Genomic DNA, 25,823 nt, shown 5'->3' on the forward strand with positions numbered 1-25,823 from the left:
TAGGGCCGCGCGGCCACCCTGGGCCGACGGGCGAACGCCAAGCCTCCTGCCTCCCTGCACAGTGTTGGGATGTTCGGCGGGGTTATTTCGGAGACGCAAAGGACTGTGTGCCAGTGCTTTAAATATGTTAACTCAGTTCCACAGCAGCCTTCAGAGCTCGGATGATTCTCATTTTCCACGCGGGGAAGCAGGCCCAGAAAGGCTCAGTGGCTCGCCCAAGGTCGCGGAGCAGGGAGTCGCAGCTGAGCTAGGATTCCCTGGGACAAGGAGGAAGCTTCTAACGGGAGTTGAGCCTGATAAGCCGGGCTGCCTGGGAGCTTTCCTCTGAGATCCGGCTAAATCCTGCTGAGCCTGGGCCTCTCGTCAGGGGTGCTAATGGGGGACCCTCTGATGGATGAGCTCCCTGCTGCGCGGGCTCTGGCCTCCTGAAGACAACGCCTTCCTTACGGCAAGGAAAAACTGCAATGGCGGAGCCCTGGGGCCTCAGCTGCGTGGTGGGGAGCCATCTGACTGGCCGGAGCGGCCTTCCGAGAGCCCCACAGGCAGGTGCCAGCCCTGTGGGCAGGGCTCCTCCATTCCTCCCAAACCACCACCCCCACCTTCCCCAGCAGCAAAGCAAAACCTGGCCACCCCCTTCCTCCACCCTGTTGCCTGGGAAATCAGGATGCAGGGAGGCAGGTGGTGGCCTGGCCTGGGAGTGAGCGATGGACCTGAGCCGGTCATCAATCAGGCGGGGGCTTTGCTCCCCTGCCAGCACTGATTCCACAGAGACACCTCAGGCGCCACTGCTGGAGCAGGCGAGAGGGGACCCGAGAGCCAGGGGGACACGGCAGCCTGGGAGGATGAGAGCAAACATGCTGGCGTCCCTAGGCTGGGTTCCAGGCCCATTTCTGCTGCTCTGTGAGGCTGGGCCTCTCTGGGCCTCCAATTGTCCATCTGTGAAATGGGCTCACGGACAAATGGAGATCAAAAGACTCAACACCACATAATGCTTCAAAACGCGGATTCTGGAGCCTGGGCCTGTATCCCCACTGGGCTATGCTTGGATGCTTGGGAAAGTTACTGAACTTCTGGGGGCTCAGTTCCTCATCTGCAAAGGGGACAATAATAGCACCTCAGAGGGTTGAGGAAGAGATTGAACGAGTTAATACACGGAAAGCAGCTGAAGGGCGCCTGACGTGGTAAGCACTTTATTACCAGTGTTAGCTATTCTATGATTATCCTCTGGGAAGTAGCTGAAGGCACTGGGGGTTTACCTTCAGACCCTCATGCTAGGTAAAGCAAGCCTCACTACATGTTTGTGGCCATCGGGAGCAGGTGTTTCTGTGGGTCCCAGAAGGCAGAACTCATGGTGACGGGCAGATTTAAGGAGACAGATTCCACTGAACGGGAGGAAGAAGAGCTGGCCGATGACAGGGAGTAGACACCTCACCCCTGGAGGTGTACAGAAAAGGCCTGTGACCCTTTGTGGGCCCATGCACAGGATGTATTCCTCCCATGGGAATGCGGGATCGAAGTGGACAGTCCTCAAGGCCCCAAAAGCCTGGAATGGACAAACCCACCACCAAGTCCCAGAAAACAGATTTATGTATGCTTATTTCACCTCCTTCCCCTTCTCCCTGGGACTGCTGAGTTTGCGGTTTTGGCTCCTGGTTCCTGGGCCTGCCAGTGGGTGAGGAAGGCTGTTAGACTCAGGAAGGAAAGAGCTTTGGAGTCACCAGACCTGGGTTCCAATCCCTACTTTGTGCCTTACAGGTATGATCCTGGTCAAGCCCCTTTGCTTCTCTGAGCCTCTTGTAAAAATGGGGATACTGACCTCACCTTCAGAGGGAAACATGAGCATTAAAGGAAATGATGAGTGTGAGGGGCCTGGCAGGGACTCGAGGTGGCTCATCATAGTGTTTAAGAGCAGGGATTCCAATCTGCATTGCAAACTGGCACTGACAACTAGCTGTGCAACCCCAGACGAGTCACTTAACCTCTCTGTGCCTTGTTTGTACATCGGGGAAGATACCATCAGTGTCTTTCCCGGTTGGTCCTGGTTCTCTAGAGAGACTGGATCCCTGGAGTGGAGTGAGGTAGGGGGTGTCTGACTGCTCAGAGGCCTTCTGACCCTACCGCCCCCCGGGGGGGCTGCCTCCCCCACCCCTCCTGAGGCAGCCACACCTTCTGCACTACAATGATGGCCTCCTGAGTGTCACTGTCCGTGGTGACCTTGAACACGTCGCCACCGCTGCCGCTCTCCTCCTTGAGGTGGTAAGTCATGTCGGTGTTCTCGCCCACGTCCGAGTCCTCGGCCTGCACTCGTCCCACGGCCGTGCCGATGGGGGCTGACTCCTGGATGCTGAACTGGTACATCTCTGTGGGGGACACGGCCATGAGCAGGGGTGGGGACAGCCCCGACCCCAGCCCCTGCCAGCTCTGGGGGGAGGGGGGAAGGGGGCTCAGATGCTTCCTTCGGGAGACCAGTGTCTGCGAGGGGCTTCCAGCTTGGGCAGAAAGATGGCTGGGAGAGGCACGTCCCTGCAGACATTTGGGAGGCAGTGCAAAGCGGCGCCTTCTACTTCTGACCCTTGAGTTAATCACTGATTGATCTGGGAAGATGCCTGCAGTTCTTTGGGCCTCAGTTTCCCCCATGCCCAGCGAGGGGGACAGAGGGCCACAGAGATAAAGGCCAGGGCCCTGGAGCCAGTCCTCGCTGGGTAACCTGAGCCTCAGTTTCCTCATCTGTAGAATGGAAATAAAAACGGTGCCTTCCTAATGGGAGTGACTTGGATCATGGCACATCCAAGAAGGCTTAGTAGAGTGCTGAGCCGAGGGCAGCTACTCAATGAATGGAACACGCTGTATTAAGATGGGGGTTTCATAGTGATTTTACTGTTGAGAGGCAAGGCATTTCTGCCTTCATTTCCATACATGTGTGTCAAACGCCTGTGATGTCCCCAGACATCATGCAGTTCTAGGCACTGCGGTGACAGCAACAAATAAAATGGACCCCAATCTCAGCTCTCGTGGTGCTTTCCTCATAAGAGAAGGAGAAAGGCGCTAAACAATCACACTGGTAAAACATATGGTGTGCCCAACGGTGATAGGTACTTAGGAGAAAAATAAAGCAGGGAAGGAACGGGAGTGCTGATGAGGACGTCATGCGGTTTAAACAGGCTGATCAAGAAATGCCTCGCCAAGAGGATGACGTGGCTGCGAAAGTCTGAAGGGGCGGGGGGAGCCAGGCAAGCAGGTATTTGGGAGAGAGCCTTCTAAGACAGAAGGAACAGCAGGTGCAAAGGCCCTGAGGTGGGTGCAGTGCCTGCCATGTTTGAAGAGTGGCAAGATGGCCGTAGCGGCTGGAGGGGGCGAGCAGAGGGGAAACCAGAAGGGATGAGGTCAGACGGGACAGCACGGAGGCCAAGGGGAGGGTGACTTGCTAAACGGTAGGCCGGCCCAGGCAAGCGGTGACGGTGGCGATGTGTCTCATGGGGTTCCCATAGGTCTAGGCAGCCCTTGTGTGGGATGGCTGCCTCTGACTTATTCCCAGACACCAGCCGGGGGGCACTTTCAAAGCACCAGCTGAACATGTCCCTCCCCTGATAAAAAAAATCCCTTCCATGGCTCCTCATTGCCCTTGGGATGGAGTTGTGCACACCCCATGGCCTGCCCGACAACACACCTGTGCCTGGCCCCTGATGACCCAGCCAGCCTCGCTCCCCACTCGAACTCTGGCTTCAGCCTGGCTGAAGTTCTTGCGATTCTATACCTGTGACTTGCTCGCTGTCACCTCCAGCCTTCCCCTCTCTCCTCTGCCTTTGCTGTCCCAATTCCCGCTCTTCCTTCTAGCCTCACTGAACGTCACCTCCTCCAGGGAACCTTCCTGGGCCTTCAAGACCTGCTCCTGTGCTCCCCTGGCCCCTGCGTGTATCCTTTTGTAGGGATTACTGCATTTCTCTCTCATTTTCTGTTTCTTCTGTCTCCTGGGCGTGAGCTCCTGGAATACTGGGGCCATATCTCTTATTCATCAGGCATTCCCAGTGCTCAGCAGAACCCCAGGCTGTCGTGTAGATGAAGTGTGTGAAGGGCGAGTGAGTGTATGAATGAAAACCAGGAGGAGCTACCAGTAGACACTCACCAGACGAACACAAATTAAGGAGTCTGACAAAACCAAGTGTTGGCAAGAGTGTGGCACATGGACGCGTGCATTTCCTCATAGGGGAAGCAGATGGGCTTATTTAGGAAAGTTGAAGCTGCATCTATCCCATGACCCACAGCTCTGCTCCTCTATATATACACTCGAGAATGTGCACAATGGGCATGAGGACACCAGGGAAATAGGGTTCACAGTAGCCCAGTTGGGAAACAACCCAAATGTCCATCAACAGCCAAACAGATCAATTATGGAATACTGTACAGCCATGAACATGGATAAATTAGACTACAAGCAACATAAATTCACAAACATAAGTTTGAGAGATAAAAAGCAAGGCAAAAATCAATTTGTATGGTATGATTCCATTTATGCGAAGTTCCAAAGCAGGCAAAATTAGATTATAATGTTTGATGATGTATACATGGGTTAACAGGTTCTAAAGATGGTGATCTCAAAAGCTGAAGGAGGGGGTTGGGGAGAGGTTATGATCAGGAAAGGGCATAGTTGAGGCTTCTGCGGTCCTGGTGGGTGGTCACAGGAGTGTTTGCTTTATAATTTTTTATTGAACTGGATATTTACATGGCATACCCTTTTGTTTAGGTACTATATTTCACCATAAAGGAATATGAAAGAAAAGAAGGAAGAGGAAAAGAGAAAAAAAGGAGGAAAAAGAAAAAACAAAGGAAGGAGCGAGGGAGGGAAAGAAAGCCTCCAGGCCCCGGCCTCCTCCCTGCCGCTTGACCCCAGCACTTCCAGCTCAGGGCTGGTTCAGAGTCTGGCGCAACTGGGCAGAAAACCAGGTGGGTCCCAGTCGGCCCCACCCCCTGCGTGGTGCTTTGAAGCAGCCCCTCCAGGAGGCAGGGCTGGGTTAGCAGAGGGGGCCATGGGCTGGCTTCCGGCCAGGCTCCGGCTCAGTCTGCGCTGAGGTGCTAGGCCGCTAGGCCGCAATGCTGGGCACTCAGCTAAGGGATTGGGTTCCTTATCTCTCGGGGGTCAGTCCCCTGTGGCGGGGCCTAATGTGAGAGCAGCAGACCTCAAGTAATGACTCACCCGATAGGAATCAGCCCAGCTCCCCATGGCATTTAGTCTCTGCCAGCTTCGGTGGCTTCCCGCCGCAGCTGGCTCTCGCCTGAGCCTGGGATAGAGGGGCCGGCTGGCTGGTAGGGAGGTGGGGGACATGCCAGAGAACCCCTAACTCCCATTTTGCCAGGAGAAGCAGGGGGTGGAAAGGCCTCCTGATTCAGAAGCATAGACTTTTGCCCTCCAGGCTCAGAGGAGGGGACGTGACTGTCACTCAGACTCAGCTTTCCCAGACACAGCTGCTGTCCCTCTGCCTCCCCCCGCCACTGCAAGCCCTGGGCGGAGGCACATAGCTTGCAAAAGGCTAATGGGGGTGTGAGAGAGGACTGGGAGGGTGGATAGACAGAAGGGTGGATGGGCGGGGTGTCCCCTCTGCAGGAAGCAGGAGGAAGGCTGAGCAGGCCATGGCATTCCTTGGCTGTGGAAAATCAGACATCACTAGGCCTTCCTCTGCAGGCAGCATGACTGGAGGAGACTGGGGGCCAGTGGGTGACTTGGGTGGACAGACAGACAGACAGGTGGGAGTCCATCTTTTGGTGTCTAAAGGGAAGTTGAGTCGGTGGGTGGCTCGAATGGGCTGCAGACAGACACACAGATGCGCCTCCCTCTGGGAAGGCCTCACTCACTCTGTGGGAAGCGGGGCGGGTTGTCATTGACGTCAGTGACCACTATGGTGACGGTGGTGGAGCCCGACAGGCCACCAAGCTGACCCGCCATGTCAGTGGCCTGGATCACCACCTCGTAGCGCTCCTGGCTCTCACGATCAAGGTCAGGCACAGCTGTCCGGATCACACCTGTGGGGGAGTGAGAGTGAGGCCAGGACATCCCACCAGCTGCCCACTAGTGAGCCCTGGGTCAGTGCAAATTCAGGAGGAGAGCGGCCATGTAGAGGGCATGATGTGGCCACAGTGCAGGGTAGGACTCAGGGCCACCACACACGCTCATACAGAGACAGGCACACATGCAGATACACTCACACATGCACACATACCCCCATTCCCTTACAGATACATCCACACAGACACACACATGCTCAGGCACACTCACACTTGTACACTCACACTCACAGGATCATACAGACACACATACACACAGTCACACACACCCATTCCCTTATAGACACACACAGTCACACACCTCCATTCCATTACAGACACATACAGCCATACACACTCATTTCCTAACAGACACACAGTAACACACACCCCTATCCTTACAGACACACACAGTAGTCACACACACCCATTCTCTTATAGACACAGTTACACACATGCTCATGCACACTCATACTCATACACACACACAGGATCATACAGATACACAATACCCACACACACACACACACACACACAGCCACACACACCTCTTCCCTCACAGATATATCCATGCAGTCACACACATGCTCAAGTACACTCACACTCACACATTCACACAGAATCACTCACACAGGTTTGCACAGATACACACACTCACATCTGATCATACAGATATATTCTCACAAGTAACTCATACATACACCTGAACACATAAACACATAGATACACCCTCAAATACACACGCTTACACTCAATACTCCACACACACTCACTCTCACACACGCATCTATATGCACAACTGACACATACATACATACGTACTCTCAGATACACATCCTCCCACACATGCGTGCACCCTTACACACAGACATACTAATGCTCACTGTCAAACACATACACTCTTCTACACCCTCCTATACACACACAAATTCGCACACCTACACCTTCAAACATACTCTCACAAACATAGACACAACACAGAAGCAAGAGACGGACTATTTGGTTTACTAAAAGGAGGTCAACAGGCTGGAACCTGCCACTGTGTGACCCTCCTGAGCAGCTAATCTCACTTGTGGTGCCTCAGTTTCCCCACCTAATAGTTTTTGAGTGAGCCAGGCCTGTGTCAGTTACACTCAGCCCAGAGCCAGGCATCTGGCAGCTTGATGGGTTCCACAGAGTGAGAGGGACTCACATCCACACTCACGTACATGCCCCGGGGCATTACACTCACCCATACACACGCACGCAGCGCACACACTTGTGGACATAAGGGCACAAAGTCACACAAACACACATGCACACTCACAGCTACTGTCACACATGATTATTCACACCCTCCCCCCACAACCACATTATCCCCCAGCCCCAGGCCCCGCCTCTCGCTCCTGGCCTAGATCCTCTGTCCAGGCCCCAGCTAATCGCGGAACAGACCGTCCCGTCCGTCCTCCAAGCTGTTAATGGAATAGGGGAGGGGGTCACCACGAGATTAACTCTGGTGAGGGGAAGGCAGGGCTTCTTGTCTCCCTGCCAGCGGTAGAGACAAGGGTAGGGAGGGGGAGTTGATGAGGCATTCAGAGCCTCCCGCCACCCCACCAACCTGCCGAGCACAGGTGGTGACAGGTGGCGCCCAGGGCCTGTGTGCCAGGTGGAGTCAGGCACCAGCAGCCCATGATGCGCCCCATAAAACCTAGGCTCTGACTTGTGATGTCCCCAAACAGTCCCCAGACTCCAGTAATGGCAATGCAATGGGAGGAGAGGCTGTAGTGTGCATGTGTGTGCTTCTGTGTGTAGCCATGGTAGCCAGAGGTGGGCACCTGGGGGTGGTCTTGCTGTCGTGTGATCATGTGGAGATACAGAAGGGCATTCTGGCTCACTGAGGGTCATACAGACCCTGTATCGGTGGCCTTCGAGACTCCTTCGTAGACCCTTCCCGACCCCTTCTCTGCCATGGCTGGTCTTCCCAGAAACAGGAGTCTCAGAAGCAGATGGCCTTGGGATATATCCCAGCTCTGCTATTTCTTTGGCCATGTGATTTTGAACAAATCCCTTCACCTCTCTGAACCTCCGTTTCCTTATCTGTAAATGGGTACAACTGTGATACCTACCTAAAGAATAGTTTCTCAAACGTGGCACCATTGACATTTGGCGGGAATCATTCTTTGTAGAGTGTGTTTGTTGGGGGGAGGTGTCCTGTGCATTGTGGGATGGTCAGTAGCACCCTTACCCCCTTCCCCCACTAGATGCCTGGAGCAGCAACCCTCCACCTCAGTTCTGAAAATGTCTCCACACACTGCCAGATGAACCTCAGGGCAAGACTGGTTGAGAACCACTGAGAACCAGTGGTGGAAGTTTTAACTCGTGAGAATTGCATGTGTTCATAAAAATAACTAACATTTATGTGCACTTACTCTGTGGCACTGTCCTGCGCACCTTAGGTGAATCGCCTCATTGAATCCTCTCAATATTCTTATGAGGAAGGTGCTGTGGTTATACCCATTTTGTAGCTGAGGAAGTGGAGGCACAGAGAGGCTAAGAACCTTGCTCGAGGTCACGCTATAGAAATCGCACAATCAGGATTCGCGGGGTCCATGCTCTGAACTGCCCTGCTGGACCCCTGTAAGGACGGAAGGTCCCTGCCCAGTCAGCCTCATCTCCCCTGCCCCACCCATCCCAGGTACCGGGGGAAAGGCTGGACCCTGAAAGAGGGACGTCACTTCCGTAGTCCTATCTCAGCCCTGGCATGTCCTTCTTGCTCTTCTGAACCGTGACCAGGCAAGCCATTTTCTCGGTCACGCAGCAAGCCCCCTTGACCTGCTCCCCAGGTGCCGCACAGACCGTGACAGGGTACCCTCTTGGCCTTTGCTGGTCTGTTAGCCGAGTCTTTTTGGCTCTGGGCAGCAGGGGCTGTACAGGAAAGGTGGGGTCTGTCATATCCTCCACCCTGGGGGGTTGGAAGAAGGAAAAGAGCAGAAGTGGGAAAGAGGAGGGGAAGGTGGTGGAGAGGGAAGGGGAGAGAGAGAAGAAAAGGAGTCCCAGGGAAAGGGAGAAGACAGAGAAACCTAGGGAGAGACAGGAGACACACAGAGCGGGGAGAGGAGGGGAGGGGGAAGATGAGGAGGGAGGGGGAAGATGAGGAGGGAGGGGGGTCTACAGAGACCGAGAAAGAGAGAAGGGAAGAGGGGAATGTGAACTTGAGAGAAAACCAGAGACACTCGGGAAGAGACAGTAAGAGAGACTGACCGAGACAAGAGACCTGGAGAGAAGCAGAGAAAAGGGGAAAGGAAGGAGAGAAGAAAAGAGGAACCGCAGAGAGAGTTTGAGCAGACACACTCACCAGCAACAGACAGGAGGAGACGGGGAAGGGGTGGTGAGAGGGAGGGAGGGTGGTGCAGGCAGTTATGACAAAAGCAGAGAATTTTTTTCCAATCAGGGTCTTACTCTGTTGCCTCTCTCTCCCCGCTCTGCTCTTTTCCTCCTTCCGACCCCCAGAGTGGAGGATACAACAGACTCCACCCTCCCTGTACAGTCCCTGCAGTCCAGAGCCGAAAAGACTCGGCTAACTTCTAGGCCGACTAGCGGTACAGTGGCTTCCAGGCCAGTGAGGGGAGGTGGGGAGGGAGCTGAAGTTAGCTGAGCACCTACTGTATGCTAAGCCTCATGCTTGTCACTTTCCACTGGAGATCTCACTGGAGGTAGGGCTTGGGGGTGGGACTTGGGGCCACTGAGCATCCATGGACTTGGGCACTGAAGGCTCAGAATCTCAGCTGAGAAGGGCTTGGAACAGGGTCTGGCCCCATCCCTATGGGTGAGGAGAGAGGCTCCATGTTGCTGCTGTTCTTGCTGTCCCTGTCAATTCCAGCTCTGGAGGAACTGGGGACACCAAACTTCTCCCTTGGAAACTGGCCCTGAAGCCTTGTAAAGTGTGGGATTTGGGCTTCAGCTCTGGGTATGTATGAGGTGGGTACCCAGAGGCTATGCTGCCCCTGGACCCTGTTCCCAAGATCACATGCTATGGTAGGTTGCTATGACGGTGGTGCCCAACAAACAACACCTTCTGGTGTCCACACCTTTGGGTCATCCTCTCCCCCACTGACTCTGGCCTTGGCTGTGTGACTTGCTTTGGCCAATGGGACATCAACAAGTGTGACAAAAGCAGAGATTTTATTTTTCGGTGAGGGTCTCACTGTGTTGCCCAAGCTGGAGTGCAGTGGCATGATCACTGCTTTCTGCAGTCTCAAACTCCTGGGCTGAAGTGATCCTCCCACCTCAGCCTCCCAAGTAGCTGGGACTACAGGTGTGCACCACCATACCTGGCTAATTTTTTAATATTATTTTTGTAGAGACGAGGTCCTGCTATGTTGCCCAGGCTGGTCTTGAACTCCTGGCTTCAAGCAGTCCTCCTGTCTTGGCCTCCCAAAGTGCTAGGATTACAGCATTTTGGATTGAATGCTACGAACTGAGCCACCATGCCTAGCCCCAGGCCAAAAGCAGAGGTTTGACATCCCCTTGTGCACTGGGCCTGTCCTCTTGGAATCCTGAGACCGCTGTGCTGGGAAGAAGCCCAGGACGAAAGGCTGCGTGGTGAGAGAGGTCCAGCTGAGTCAACCCCCAGTGACCTGACAGTTGACGATTGCCACATGAGTGACCCCAGCAAAAGAACTGCCCAGCCGACCCACACAATAGTGACACATAGTAAATTACTGCTATTTTAAGCCACTGAGTTTTGGGGCGACTTGTTACACAGCCATAGAGAACTGATGGAGAAATGCAATTAGCTGGGCGTTCTCTGCTGGTTTTGTCTGGGCTCACTCATGCAGCTGTGTCTAACTGGAGGAGCAGCTGGCTGGAAGGTCCGAGATGGCTTATTTACACGTCTGGCAGTTGGTCCTGGCTGTTGGCCGGGATACACTGGTTCTCTCATCCTCCAGCAGGCTGGCTTCCTTACGTGGCAGTCTCAGGACCATGTTCCAGGACAGCGAATTGGAAGTGGCAAGGTCTCTTAAGGCCTGTTGTCCCGAATTTGCATAACATCACTTCTGCCACATTCCATTGGCCAAAGCAAATCACGGGCCAGCCCAGATTCAAGGGGTGGTGTCACAGACTCCACCCTTGGATGGGAGCCACATTACTAGGAGGCTGTGCATGGGGCTGGGGAGACTAGATGGCGTATTTTCCCATCTGCTGTGTTCCACTCCTGCTCTCCCTCCCAGTGCTGGGAGAAGCACTGTGGAGGCTGGGGGTCTGGGGGTCTAAAAGTCCCAGATCAATCGTGAAGTTGTTCTTGAAACCTTCCAGCTCTACACACCCCTGCACTCATTTATTCATTTGATTCTTTCTGGGGCCCACTCTGTGCCAGGGCTGCACAGAATCAGACAGGAGGCTGTGTGAGAAGGAGGACTCAAGTCACAGCGACCTGGACTCCAGTTTTCTTGCCACCACTGACATGCTAGCTGGCCTTGGGCATGTTCTCAGGTCTCTCTGAGCCTTAGTTTCCTATTCTGTAAAGTGGGAATACCACCCAGTGGGGCTGTTGAGAGGAGTCAATGAGACGAAGCTTCCAGTAGCATGTCTCACATGTTGGAGATGACTCGCTGACCCCTTCTCTCGAGTCTTGGGTTGGGAGCCCCCAAACCTACATTCCACAGGGGCAGAGATACATTCAGGACTCATTCATCATCCTGCCTATAGGGCTGGGTGCACAGTAGGTGCTCAGACAACATTTTGACTGATGGACTCCCACTGCCCCTCCACTGCCCCCTCACAGCCTGGGTGTAGTTGTCTGTTTGTTTCTGGCTTCTCTGTTTGAACAAAAGCTTCTTGTGGGCAGAAGCCAGGTCTGGTTCATGATCCTGGCCCTAGGATCTGGCACTTAGAAGGGACTCAACAAATGTGAGTTTCATTCTCTCCTGGTAAAATGAACGTCTCTGGCCCCATTGAGAATGTTCAGCAGATCTTGGCGACTCAGAGCATGTTTCTATTCCTGCAGGGGTGGTGGTGGGCGGGGGCTGGTAATTATAACCTGGCCTCGGCTCCCGCAGCCTTGTCTTCACCCATTGTCCCCAGTTCCAGCTGTTGTCCCCGCCACCCCCGCTGTCCCCTGCAAATGCTGCAGAAGGGGCCCCGGAGCCCGTGTGATGCCTCATTAGCCCGCAAATGCCATCCCTGTCGCCCCTGTGGGGGGCTTGCTGGCAGGCCTGGCCTTTAAAACACACAAGTTAATTCCTCCTCTGGCACGGGGGCCTCACGGCGCCCCGCCTCCTCCCTTCCCTCACACCTTCCTCTCAGGCCCCGTTCCGGCTCTGCTCCCTGCTATCTGCACAGCGAGAACAGACTGTACCTCGCAGCAGCTGCTAAATATAGACCCGCATCAGTGGAATATTCCTGGCTGGGGAATGGAGCTGGGCTGGGAATGGCACCAGGGCGGCTCTTGCTGTGGGGCTGTGGGCAAGGGGAGGAAAAATCGGGCTCTTCCTGGGACCTGCCAGATAGGACCCTTCTGGGCTGAGAAGCTGAGGGACCCTTGAGCCAGGGCCCTGTCTGAATGCCTTCACCCGCCCTGCCTGGTGTTCACTTCCTGGCCTCTTGGGAACGGCTCCTACTCCCCCAAGCTCTATGACCTCCCGAGTGTCACCCTCTCCCTGACCCTGTGCAGCGGGGTTGTTCCTTCTTAGAAAGTGGCTGTCCTCCTCACTCCCCCTGGAGTCTCAGCTGTCGTCTCCCCACCCTGCCACCTTCCAAGACTCCATCCTGGCCCTTCCCTTATTCCCCCCACTGAAGGCATATGAACCCTAAGGTCTCTACTTCCTTAGGCTACATGAATGAAGGCTTCCTCCTCCTCACCCGCTAGTACCAGGTGTTGGGCTGAGCACTTTACACACTCGCTGTTTCCCCAGCCTACAGTGCTCTTACCCAGAAATCCACGTGGCTCACGCCCTCACTTCAGTCTCTGCCCAAGGTCACCTCCCTGGAAAGGCCTGTCCTGATTTCTTTTTCATTTTTGTAGAGATAGGATCTTGCTATGTTGCCCAGGCTGGTCTCAAACTCCTGGTCTCAAGCAGCCTTCCTGCCTCAGCCTCCCAAAACCCTCATTTCTTAATCTATGTCCTGACTGTGGCTTAGACATCTTCTTCCTTGCACTCGTTACTTCTTGACATGATGTTATGTGTTTCTATCTCACTTTCCATATTCCTTACTTCAAAAAAGCTCCATGAGAGTAGAACCTTAGATTGGCTCACTGCTGCATTCCTAGTCAGAGCAGGCACATAGATAGCTCTCAATGCATAGTTGTTGAATGAATGAATGAATTCTCCCGTTGAATCCTTATAACAATCATGTGAGCTAGGTATAATTATTCCTCTTGTGAACATGGCGAAATTGATGCTTAAAGAGCCTCAACCATTCTTGGAGTCCACACTCATACTTCAGAGGGCCTGCCAGCCACTCTAGATGTTTCTTCCCCCTTTTCTCTAATCTTAAAACCATATGGCAAGAGTGGGATGACTGAGTTATGCACCAGATCCTGGGCACATTCACTAATTGCTCTGCTCCTCATTTTATTATTTCATCGTCTTTCTTTTCTGTTGGTGGCACACCTTGCCTAGATGTATAAGCACAACTAAGTTGAGAGAAACTTCGATCCCTCTCTCAACCCAGTCCTGTAGATTCTTCTAGGTCCCCAAGGCTTGTCCTTTGCAGGCTCTCACTGTTCCCCCCATTCTCTCAGCACCTCAGCTCACCCTCACTACCAACCCATCATCATCTCTGGTCTCCTAACAAGGCGGGCAGGTTAAGGAGTCTGAGTGGGTGTTGAGAAAGGGCACGGGCTTTTGGCTTTTGTCCTTTGGGACTCTATGCTGGGTATCCCAGGCTCTGAGGCCTCCCTGACTCCAATTCCTGCTCTGAGCCAAGCTCTACAGCATCAGCCCGAGGGATCTTGTTAAAACAAAAACCTGAGTGTGTCACTTCCTTGCTTGGGAGTCATCAAGGAACCTGCAGTGTTGGGAGGCGGAGGGGAAACAGGCACTCTCAGACGTGGCTCACAGGAGTGTCATCTGGTACATTTTGGTATTATCTGTAGAGATTCCAAATGCATGTGCTCTTTGACCCAGCTTTTCCACTTCCCAAAAATTATCCTGCAGATACACTCACACAAGCACAAAATGATGTATGTATGAAGTTATTCACTGTAGCATTGTTCGTTGTAGCAAAAGATTGGAAACAGCGTAAGTGTCCATCAATAGGGGACTCGCAAAATAAATTTTAGTGTATCCATAACACCCATTAAATAAAAGAATGAGGTGCTCTTTATGCACTGATACAGAATAATCTTCAAGATGTATTGTTAAACGAGAAAGGCAAGCCATGTGTATAGTGTGTGTTTATAGCTACCATTCGTGTGAAAAAAATAAGACAAATACATGTACCTTATTTTCTTGTACATGTATAGAATAGTTCTGGAAAGATTCACAAGAAAATTACATTTGTTGCCTTGGGGACACAGACTGGGTGGCTGGGGGACTGGAAGGGTGAATAATTGCCACTAAGTGCCTGTTTGGACTTTTTCGAATTTTGAACCTTGAAATGTATGATCTATTAAAAATGACTTAATATTTTCGAGTGAACGACCAAGATCTCATAGGATATATATGCCAAGTGGCTACCTTTGGGGCTGCAATTACTGGGATTGGGACTGGGAAGCCCTTTCTTTTTACCTTTTAGCATTTCCTGAACGTTTGGACATTTTCTAAAATGTATTACATTTCCAGGAAGGAAAAAATAATAATGAAGATATTATGTGTAAGAGACTGCAATTATAACTGTGCTCATAGACTGGAATCTTCCCTTTTCACCCCCAGACAAAACAGAACACACAACCGAAACCCTAAAACCCAAGTCCATTAGCCCCCACCCTTTGCCCTTAGAATGCAATCCAAGCTCTTTCACCTGGCTTGCACCGGACACAGCCAGGCCCCCACCAGCCTCTGTGCACCCCCTCAGTATGCCTGATCGCCCAAACCTGAGTCCCTTACAATCCCCTTATGCCTCAGGCTGTTTCCTCCTCCCAGCTTTCACCTGAGCTGTGCCCTCTGCCTGGAACACCTTTTCCTGAAATCTCTGTCTGGCGACACCTTCTTACCCATTGGAGATTGCTGCTGCTGGCTCCAAGAAGCCTTGAGCCCTCACTGCCCACGCATATGCCTGTCCCCCTGTCCCACAGGGCTGTAAGCCCCATGATGGCACTTGACAGGTCTGTAGCGTCTGATGTTTCATCTCCCACCTTCACCCCTGCCCGGCCTCTCCTATCCCAGGAGCAGTGGGTGCACTGGTTGGCATTGGCAGCTACTTCCAGCTGTGTGACCTTGAGTGAGTCATTTCACCTTTCTGGACCTCAGCCTCCTCATTTTGTCCTCCTGGCACTCCCTGAAGGCTCCTCAGAAATGAGTCAAGTTCTAATCTCACAGTGAATGAAGTGGCGGATGACGGTGGGGAGGGAGGCGCACCATTGTTTGGTGGTGGTGGTGAGGGAACAGGCAATAAAGTAGCCACACTTCTTTGGCGATCTCTAAGCATCTGTCTTTCCATCCGACCCTTAACAACTGCCATGTGAACAGAGCTTTCAAAACTTCTGAGAAGGAGCCCGTTGCCAGGCGCTCTTCCTCCCCCAACCTCCACTTGTGGCCTCTGCAGAGCTGCGGCCACACCTGCTCCAATTTAGCTCCAAGGACAAGTGGGACCGCTTAGTTCAGACTTCTGAGGTCCTTTCTGGGTGCCTGCGGCGGAGACTCTCTGCCTTCTCGTTTCTCCGCCAGTTTTGCACGAACCCCACCCCATTTCTTTTCTGTCCCTCAATTCTTCTTTCTTCCTGCCTGGCCACCCTTCCCAATCTGTGACCCTGGAGTCTCCTGTGGAGGACATCTCCTCAGAAGATGCCTCTGTGGTCTCTGTTGGGTCAAGAGGCAGAGAAAGATGGCTGGGGTGGTCCTTGGCCCGCCCCTTTGGTCCAGCCAAGGCCCTGCTCAGGCCCCGCCCACTACGGCCCCACCCCCTTGACTCAGCCTTGCCCCTCACCGGTCTTGGGGTCCACCGTGAAGTGGTGCTCGCCGTCCAGCACGCTGTACACCAGTCGGGCGCTGCTGCCATATGTGGGGTCATCCGCATCTGAGGCCATCACCTGCATCACCGACGTGCCTGGGCCCAGGGGACCAAGCGAGACAGGGGTCATCTGGGGCTCCTGTGCTCATCCCCCCACCTCTCCCCACTCCAGGGAAACTGGGAGAGAAGATGCTCTGGAGACCTGCTGGAGGTCCCCATGCCCACTCTGTGTCTAACCACTTCCTGATCCAGGGCCTTCCTAGTGGCACAGACGTGACCACGGCATCAGATCTGGATTCAACTCTCCCTTGGGTGGTTCCCAGCTATAGGACTCTGGCAAGGAAAGGCAACCCCTGTGAATTTCAGTTTCCTCTTCAGCAAAATGAGGGCAATGCTAGTGCTGGGGTCAGCAGCATGGGAATGAATTCTAAACTCCCAACACAGACCAATTTCTCGACAACAACAACTGAACTGTTATTACCCATAACAGTCATCACAGTGAGAGGGTCAGGACTGGAAACCTGGACCTGAGTCCCAAACCAGGGGTCATCCTAACTTATTGCAGCCCCTCCTGGTTCTGCCCCCTCTCCCTGCCACCATGACAGCAGGAGACAGCCCAGAGGGACAACCAGTCCACTGGGTCTCTTGGTCCCTGAGCAGGAAAATGGCAGCACCAGTTCTCCCTGTGGAAAGTAGTTGGCTGTGGGCCCTGGTGCCCTCCTTCCCCTCCCCCTAGGTGCCCAGACAGCCCACTCCCAGACACATACACTTCTCCTCATGCTCTGCACGTAGGCTACTGGGGAGAGTATAAATTGGATAAAAGTCCATCAAACAGCAGCAATTAAGTTATTGATTTTCGACGCTGCCTCATTAAACTGGGAGCTTCTTTCGGTCTGTCCCAGAGATGGCTCTAATTTGACATCATGTTCAATTTGACGAAAGCAGGGCTTGAGACGTGAGGCTGGACCAGCTGGGAGCTGGTGAGGATGGGGGAGGGCCAGAAGGAGGGGCCAGCAAGACCACTCGGTGCTTCTGAACCTTTCCAGAAAGAAGAGCATGAGGTAGAAAGCCTAAGAGAAAGTCTTGCGGGCTCAGGAAATGCCCCAAAGCAGAGGAGACTGAGACCCCCACCTCAGGGAGATGCCCTCTGCTGGGTGCTGTGCTGGTGGGGCTGGGTGGGGGCTGCCTGGGTTGGGTTGGTCCCTCGGGGCCAGCAGGGCGGCAGGCTGAGAGGCAAGACCAGTTCACTGCCTGGCTAATGAGGGGGACTCTGGAAGTGCTACTGCAGCAATTCTGCTAAGCCCAGCCCGCCGCCCGCCTCTCCCGCCTCCAGCCTGGGGCCCTCGATCATTCCAGACAGACACATGTATTTATTTTTCACTCTTTTGCATTTCTCATTTCTCTCTCCAGGTCCCCCTCCCAGTCGGAGCCTCCTAACCCGTCCCTGCAATGCGCCTCTCTCGGCTGCTCCAGCTCCATGTCAACCACATCAGAGTAGCTCAGAAGCTGGGGAAGGTGATGGGAAAGCCCCTTCTCTCTTGAGGCTGGAGCCCGGGGGTCTCCTGCTTAGGGCCAAGGACATGGCTCCAGGTGCCTTCTGATGATATGGAGAGAAGGAAAGGCACAACTCTGACTGAACATGCACTGCACACCAGACTTTACCAGCCGCTTAAATCCATCATCTCTAATCCTCACACGTCTCAGACTTAGAGTGGCCCAATATCACAGGTGAGGAAACAGGCTGGACAGGAAAAACGACCTCACTGCGGGTAGAGTGAGAAAGTGGTGAGATTTGAACCCAGGACTCTGTGATGCCAAAGCCCTTCTAGGAAACAATGTCAGCATAGGCGCAGTGAGGGGACAGTCGCCTGGTGCACTGAGTCACAGTTAGTGATGGCACTGCCACTTGTTAGAAGTTTGACCTCAGACATGTCATGAACCCCTGTGTGCCTCAGTGTCCCTATCTGTGCAATGAGAGTGAGAGTGTTACAAATCCCCTGAGATCATTTTGAGACTTCAAATCGATTTCCATGTTCAGAACCGCGGACAGCGCCAACCCATGCCAAGAATCAAAGTGCAGGTGGTGCTTGTTGTCTCACATGCCAGTATACAATGGCACGGTTATGCCTCCCTCCCAGAGCCATTGAGATGAGAGAAGATGCACGAAGCATCAGGCTCCTGGTGGGTGCTCAATAAGCAGCGGCTGCTGTAACTGTTATGAAAGAGGGTCTCCCTGCCAATCCACCTTGCAAGTTCCCCCGACCCCTGCGCAAGGCACAATGCCGGGCTGAGTGACTCCCCAGAGCCATGGCTTAGCGTGTGCTCTCTCCCTGGCTGCATCCCAGGGACTCCCAAGGGGATGATGGAATCATTTCCCCAATCCAGGATTCTTTATTGCAACCATTACAGTTAATGCCGACACGTGGGAATGGTAAAGGGTCACTGATTCACCACTGGTTCCCCGGGCCTCAAGGGAATGGCCTCCTCAGGCAGATACCCCCTCCCACCTTCTTCACAAGTCAGCAGCTCCCCAGAATTGGCAGACAAAGGGTGCTGGGCTTGCAGCTGCCGTGAGACAACTTCAGGGTCGTCCCCAATAGGCGCAGCAGTTTATATTTTACAAAGCACGATTGTGTCCACTTCCTCCTTCAGAATTCACACCAACTCTGGGGTATAGAGAGTGTGCTGGGAAATGTGTGACTATCAGCTCCAGGGGGTGGGGGAAGAGGAAGGATGTCCTGTTTTGCTGTGTTTGCTGATTCCCATGGTGTAAATACTCCCCCCCCATAGCCCAAGCTACCGACATGTTATCGACTGGCCCATAAAGCTCCTGAAAATCAATATGTGGTTCCTGTAGGCTGGTACAAGCCACCCCAAGCCCACCCCTGCATGGTTCCCATTTTGCAGCTGAGGAGACTGCTATGCATAGTGATGGGTGCAAATGGGAGTTGAAACTTGTTATTGATTATGTATCATTATCCAACAACAATGATCATGAGAGTTTCCATTTATTGAATACTTTGTGCTAGATTCTATGGCATAAGCCCTTTTTGTATATTATTTCATGCAGCTTACGAAATAAAGCCTTGAGATAAGCTCTATTAAGATCTCCATTTTACAGATGAGGACATGGAGGCTGAGTGAAGTTAAGTAACGAGGCTCTTTGTACCTCAGTTTCCTCATTTGTGAAAAGGGGTAACAGCATTACCAAACTCATGGAAACACAAATAGGTTTCCATGTTCAGCACCAAGGACAGTGTCTAGCCGAGTTCCCCCGGCAAGAGCTCTCCTGGAGGGGATTCAAACCCAGGTGGATCTGATGTCAAAACCCATATGTATCCTTCCTTCTAGGTAGGAGGGCTGGGGGGCAACTGGAGTAGAAGGCAGGAGAGGGAGAGGAAGGACTTAGAGACAGGAGCGGAAGGGCAAGGAGCTGGGTTCAGATTCTCTCGCCCCTGCAGCTGGTTCAAGCCAGACTTCTTCAAGCACAGCTCGGGGACTGGCTGGCATGAGTGGCTCGCTGTCCATGGTGCTGGCCCCCAGCCCTTGGGTTAAGAGCCTAGGTCCAGGCTGGAACGGGAAGGGTTGCCCAACTGATTCTTAGATAATAGGATCTTGGGTCTCAGGGATCCAAGTGGAATGTTAGATATGAAAAGGCTGGTCTTTGCAGAGCACAGAAACTTGGTGGCACATTAAAATCTCCTGGGAGCTTTAAATAAAACTGATGCTGAGCCTTTTCCCTAACCAATTAAATAGGACTCTTGGGGTCCAGAGTGATTCAAAGGCACCTGCTTGTCTAAGAACTGATGGCCTAGGCCTAACCCCTGATTGAACGAATGGGGAAACTGAGGCACAGAGGGGCTCGGTGACTTTCCCAGGATCACATCATTAGTAAGTAGTAGGGAAAAATTCAACCCAGCTCTGTCTAGCCAGCATGCTGCCCTCTCAAACTAACTGAACCTGTATATTAAGACTGACACCCAGAAGGAGCATGACCCATACCACCAAGCCATTAGAGCTCTTCCCAGCTGAAGATGCCCCTCACATCTCCATGGAAACTGGGTGGGCTTTGGCATCATAGAGCCCTGGGCTCTGATCCTGCACTTCTTCATTCTATGTCTCCAGTTAGACTTTTTTCCCTGTCTGGCCTGTTTCCTCACCTGTAATATTGGGCCACTCTGAGTCTCTTAGATGTGTGAGGATTAGAGACGATGGATTTAGTGGCTGGTGAAGCCAGGTGTGTAGTGGGTGACCAGCAGGACTTCATTCTTTTCCCTTCTCTCTGTATCATCAGGAGGCACCTGGAGTCAAGTCCTTGGCCCTGAGAAGGAGACCCTGGGCACCGGCATGAGGAGGGAGGGGGCTTGCCGACTCCTAAACTCTGGTTTATTGAGTAGCTCTGGCATGAGTTTTCATGGAATCAGAACTGGAGCCCATGTCCTGGCTCCCAGGCCAGAATTCTTTCCTTTAACCCTTAATTCTTTCCCTTAACCCTTGCTATCTGTGGGGTGTAGTTGGGACTTCAAGCCCCAGCTGGTTCCAGGAGGGTCTGGTCCGGCATGGAGTGGAGCTCAGGGATTGCTGACAGAAACTCTCATTCTAGCCCCATCCATGACTTTGTGTGGCTGTGGAAAAACTATCCGATCTGGCCAGGCCTCAGTTCCCCTCTGTGAAATGGAGCTAATGCTTCATCACTCCTGCTCCCCTGGGCGTGGGAGACCCCCTTAAGGAGAGAGGAAGAGATGAAGCACTTTGGAAAAGAACCAAGTTCTCAGCCGAGGTGACCGAGTGTCATTATTATTAAGATGTTTGTAATTATTCTCATCCTGCCTCTTCCCCACCTCCCTGTGCCACCCCACTGGGCCTGGGGAAACCCTGGGCTCACATTTAGCTTCTCAAACATTTATAAAAAATGAGTCCCACCCCCTGCTGCTGTCAGCACTGCGCGGAATGCTTTCTATTAAAAATTAAAAACCACTTGTCGAGTCCCTGGGAACGCTCAGATTACACAGGAAACAAGCCCCTTCTCAACACCTCCCTCCCCTGTGCTCCTCCCAACTCCCTCTTCGATCATCACTTATAATGCGAGCTGGCTAGGCTGGCCTTGACCTTGCTTCTGGCCGCCCAGCCAGGGCAGCCTAATGCAGATGAATGATACACCGGAGACGCAGGGAAGTAGCTGAACAGGAGGCAGCAGGTCCAGAGACAAGTGACAGAGAAAGTGGTGCAGACAGAGGGAGCAAGAAAATGGGCCAGAGATGGAGGAACGAGGGTCAGAGGGACAGAAAGTGGAACAGAGACCGCTGGACCGAAAGTGGTAAAACAGGTTACGTAGGAAACCAGAGGTCGATGGAAACTGAGACAGAAGGAATGAGCAGAGACAGATAGGTGAAGCAAAATAGAGCCAGGAGGGGTGCAGGAGGAGGGACAAGGAGCAGGAAGGCGGGGTTTGGTCTGGTGAGGCAGGGGACACCCTGCTTTGCAAATACCCTTCTCCAAACACCCTCCCCTCACCCTTTCTTTTCTCATGGATCCCGGTCATGAACTTGCGCATCCAGGCAGCCCCTGAGTGTGTGCACGTGTGTGTGTGTGGGGGGATCTAATGTCTCTCTCTCGAGAGGACTCTCCTGCCATCCCAAACGGAGACTCACACGCCCTTCTGCCCTCTCAACATTTGCACAAGGCCCTCTGTTATATAGCCTAGTGCCCTTGCTTGTTCAGGACAGCAACATTTTAAGTATCTGCAATAGCATCCTCCTGCCAGTGAAAGAAAATGAATATTTCGTGCTCATGATTCAGGGCCATTCATCCCCCCAACATCTGCAGAGCACCTACTATGTGCCAGACCCTGAGGGTTTTATCACCTTTGCACCCCCATGCCATGTGGACCTATGGCCTGGTGTAGAGAGGATGCTCATGTTCGTTGAGTGACTTGTTGACAGAAAAGACACAGAGGGATGTGGAGAGACTCCTCTGTCCTGGGCCATGGGGCCAACTCCTGAGGGAAGGAAGAGCACCCCCCCGCTGCCTCTCTCACCAGAAGCCTCCTGTCCCGTTTCCCCCAGCCTGGGTGGTGAGCGCCAGTGCTGTTGCTAGGCAAGGAGATATTGCACATATAGATCTTCTTGGACTTTAATTAAAAACATCTTTAGAAGTTGTCTCTGCAGAGGCCAGCGATTGATTCCTGGCTTGGGCCTGAGGGCTGCTGAGCCACACTCTCTCCAGCTGCAGACGGGACAGTTGGAGGCTCCCAGCCTGCTGCTGCCCTTCCCAAATGAGACCCTGGGGGACTCACTCCTCCTGTTGTCCTCCTTCCCTCTCTGCCCGCCAAACACTGGGCTGAGAAATCCAACAGTGTGCTCTTCCAGTTCTATTTTCCTTCTTCTCTTGAGCCTCAGTTTCCTTAGCTATAAAATGGGAAGTGTTGACATTTAACCCAAGAGAGTTCCTGGGAGGATGAAATGAGATTAGGGATGTGCAAGTAATTTCTCAAGCTGAAAAATCTTATGCAAGAAATGGTCTGTTTCCCCAAAGAAAGCCACGAATGCCGAGTCAAGTAATTGGGCTCTGGTTGCAAGTTCTGGGTCTCGTTCTAGCCCTTACTGTAGGACCTCAGAAAAATCACTCTATCTCTCTTTGCATTTATTTTGGGATCTGTAAAATGAGGACACTGAAACCTGCCCTGCTTATTCCCCAGGATTGTGAGAATAAAGGGAAATAGCTCTGAGAGCGGTGATGGCTGATAGCTATTATTTAGTGAATGTCCCAAGAAGTGCAGGCTGTACTACCAAATAGTCTTTCTCATCTCTTAAAGATGCTGCTCACAGAGGAGTTGGAATGCATGGAAAAACAACTTTGGCTGGGTATCTGTAGAGCTCCAATTCCACAGCCCCAAAGTGTCGATTCTATGGCACACACACCACCACATTCTCCTTCCTTGCTCATGGCAGACATCATTAATCCATTGTGGCATTTTTTTTTGCTGAGCCTGAATGAGACCTTAGATTCCTCAACACAGCTAGACAGCCACGATCAATTGATCTGAATTGGCACAGAAGATGAAACTGATCTGCTATGACTCTGAGATTGGGACAAATTCTAGGTCATTTGTGTATCCCTATGTACCCAGCAAAGTGCTACAAACACAGCAGGCACCGGTACGTGTTTATTGAATTAAAAGCAACTACTTATTTCTCCATCTTTGTGGGGCTAGATATAAAGTAGGTGCGAATAAATGTTTGCTAAGTTGGGTGACTCATCTTTGTAAGCTCTACAGAGGCAAGTACATCAGAGGCCTTGTGTGTAATGGGTACTAATAAACATTTGTGGATTTAATTCAATTACTTATCTTTACATCCCCTGCAGTGCCCAGAACAAAGGAGTGGTTAATAAATGTGCATTGAATTGAATTTCTCATTTCTGTCTTCAATATCTTCAATAGTGCCAGGTACAGTGTCTTGTCCAAGGTTGGCATAAATAAGCAGGTGGAGTTGAACTGGGTATGGGGGACCTGTGATATCCTCTTGCTGTCCCCTGGTTAGGTAGTGACACCTGAGGGAAGGAGTCCAGCCCCCTGACACTGAAAGATTATCTTGTCCAACTCTTCTCCATCGAAATTCACTCCCTTGTTGATTTCTTCAGCCTCAAGCTGTAAATTTCCTCTCTCTGCTGATGACTTCCAAAGTCGTATCTCCAGCTCCATCTCTCTCCTGACGTCCAGACTCATAGATCCAACTTTCCCCTGGTGATGCCTCAATCTTAGCATGCCTGAGAATGAATTCCTAATTTATTCTGCAAACTTGCTCTTCCTGGAGCAGTCCTCGTCTCAGCCTCAGCAGCTCCATCTGTCCAGTTGCTCAGGCCCAGAATCTCAGCATCATCCGTGTCTCCTCTGCCTCTCACTCCCCACAGTTAATCCTCTCACGAGTCGTGCTGGCTCCATCTTCAACATGCACCCAGAATCCCATCTCTTTGTCCATCCCCACTGGTCCAAGTCACCATCCTCTCTTGCCTGCACCATGGCAGTTGTTTCCTCACCGGTCTCCCTACTTCCAGACTTGCCCCTACAGTCTATTTTCAACATGGTGGCCAATGAGTCATTCTTTTAAAAACGTAAGTTGGAAGGTGTCACTCCTCTGCTCCCCACCTCAGAGTATAATAGAAAACCTTCCAATGGCTACCAAGCAAGTCCTGTGTGATCCAGCTTCTGAGGTATCCAGACACTCCCCTTCACTCACTCCTCATCAGCCACACTGACCTCCTTGCTATTTCTCAGGCACTATGCCTCAGGACCTTTGTACCTGCTGTTCCTTCTGCCTGGAACATTCTTACTCTAGCTTAGTCATTCTCTAGGTGTGGTTTCCAAACCAGCAGTATCAGCATCACCTAGGGAATTTGTTAGAAATGTTTGCAGACCTACTGAGCCAGAAATCCTGGGGGCTGGGGGTGGAGTGTAGAAATCTGTGCTTTAAAAAGCCCTCTAGGCAATTTGGATGCACAAGAAAGCTTACCACAGTTCCTTGGTTCCCTTCCTTCAGATCTTTGTTCAAATGTCCTCACATAGACCTTCCCTGACCCCTCAATCAAAATATAACTCCCCCTAAATCACTCCTAATTCCCTATTCTGCATAGCACTCACACCACTGGGCATGTTATGTATTTGCTTATTTTATGTTGTTTTATATATGTGAATATTATATATTAATTTATTGCTTTCCTGTCTCTCTCCCTATCTTATGTTGTCTCCTAAGAATCTCCAGTACCTGGAACAGTACCTGGCACATAGTCAGCACTCAGTAAAATCTGTTGCTTGAGTGAACCCCCTCAGATGTTCAGAAGGAAACGGGGGTGAGGGGGAGGCTGTGGGGCGGGTGGTGCTTGCCCAAGGTCATGCAGGGAGCCAGGCCTCCTGACTGTCAACTTGGTACCTGCTTGGCCGCACCAGTCTCAGCATGGCCGGTGTGCCCCTGCTCAGAAGCGTGGCTCATCAGAGGCCCCCGGCACACTTCCCTTCCCTTTTAAGCTGTTTTAATTTGCGAGCGCCGCTGCCTTTCATGTCCCAAGCTGCGTCCCTGCTCCCTCTGATCTCCGAAGCTGCCCAGACCCTGGTGCCGCTTGTCCGCCCCGCCCTTCGCAGCCTGGATCAGGAGGCTCCGTAATTGTGACTGATTTTCAAAGCTGCCTGGAGTCTCCACAAGCGCCCGGGTGTCAGATTCACTTCCCCTTCAAAAAGTTGCTCAAATGAAATAAACTAATTTAATTTCTGCTGCTCCCCTCCCCCTCTTGCGTCTTCGGCTTGTCCAGATGGAGTTCCCCCCGGGCCTCCCGACTTCTCCCTAGAGGGCTGGGAGAGGGAGAGGAGGCGGGGCTGGGTCTCCCCAGGCTGGCATTCCTGCACTGGGGGCTGGCTCTGCCGCCGGCTCTCTGTGTGACCGTGGGTGAGCCCTTGCCCTTCTCTTGGTCTCATTTCCCCACCTGTGAAACGAGGAGCTTTGCCGCTTCGTCAGTCTGGGAACCAAGCCCAGCAACTTGCTGCCTCATGGACTTGCTATGTGACCGTAGGGACATCTCCTCTCTGAGCCTCAGTGTTCCCATCTGTTCAATGGGGGCACGAATGTCAGTCCTGCCACCTCTCAGAGCTGCAGCGAGAGTGAGGTGATGATGGAGGAGCCACCATGGTGGAGAGGGTGCTGCTC

General features: G+C 52.5%; 1 protein-coding gene across 1 annotated transcript in view; it reads right to left on the reverse strand.

The window, feature by feature from the left end:
• CDH22 (cadherin 22) overlaps nt 1-25,823 on the reverse strand; it is a gene marked incomplete at both ends in the record, with an annotated part of 60,800 nt that overhangs the window by 31,429 nt on the left and 3,548 nt on the right. Inside the window, 5 exons of the mRNA XM_021709671.1 lie at nt 1,404-1,434; nt 1,604-1,662; nt 2,167-2,360; nt 5,848-6,015; nt 16,105-16,224. Coding sequence (XP_021565346.1) covers nt 1,404-1,434; nt 1,604-1,662; nt 2,167-2,360; nt 5,848-6,015; nt 16,105-16,224 — 572 coding nt within the window. The remainder of the gene's footprint in view (nt 1-1,403; nt 1,435-1,603; nt 1,663-2,166; nt 2,361-5,847; nt 6,016-16,104; nt 16,225-25,823) is intronic.

This window comes from Carlito syrichta, unplaced genomic scaffold (genome assembly GCF_000164805.1).
Source record: "Carlito syrichta isolate Samal-C Ts95f unplaced genomic scaffold, Tarsius_syrichta-2.0.1 Scaffold272186, whole genome shotgun sequence".
NCBI lineage: Eukaryota > Metazoa > Chordata > Mammalia > Primates > Tarsiidae > Carlito > Carlito syrichta.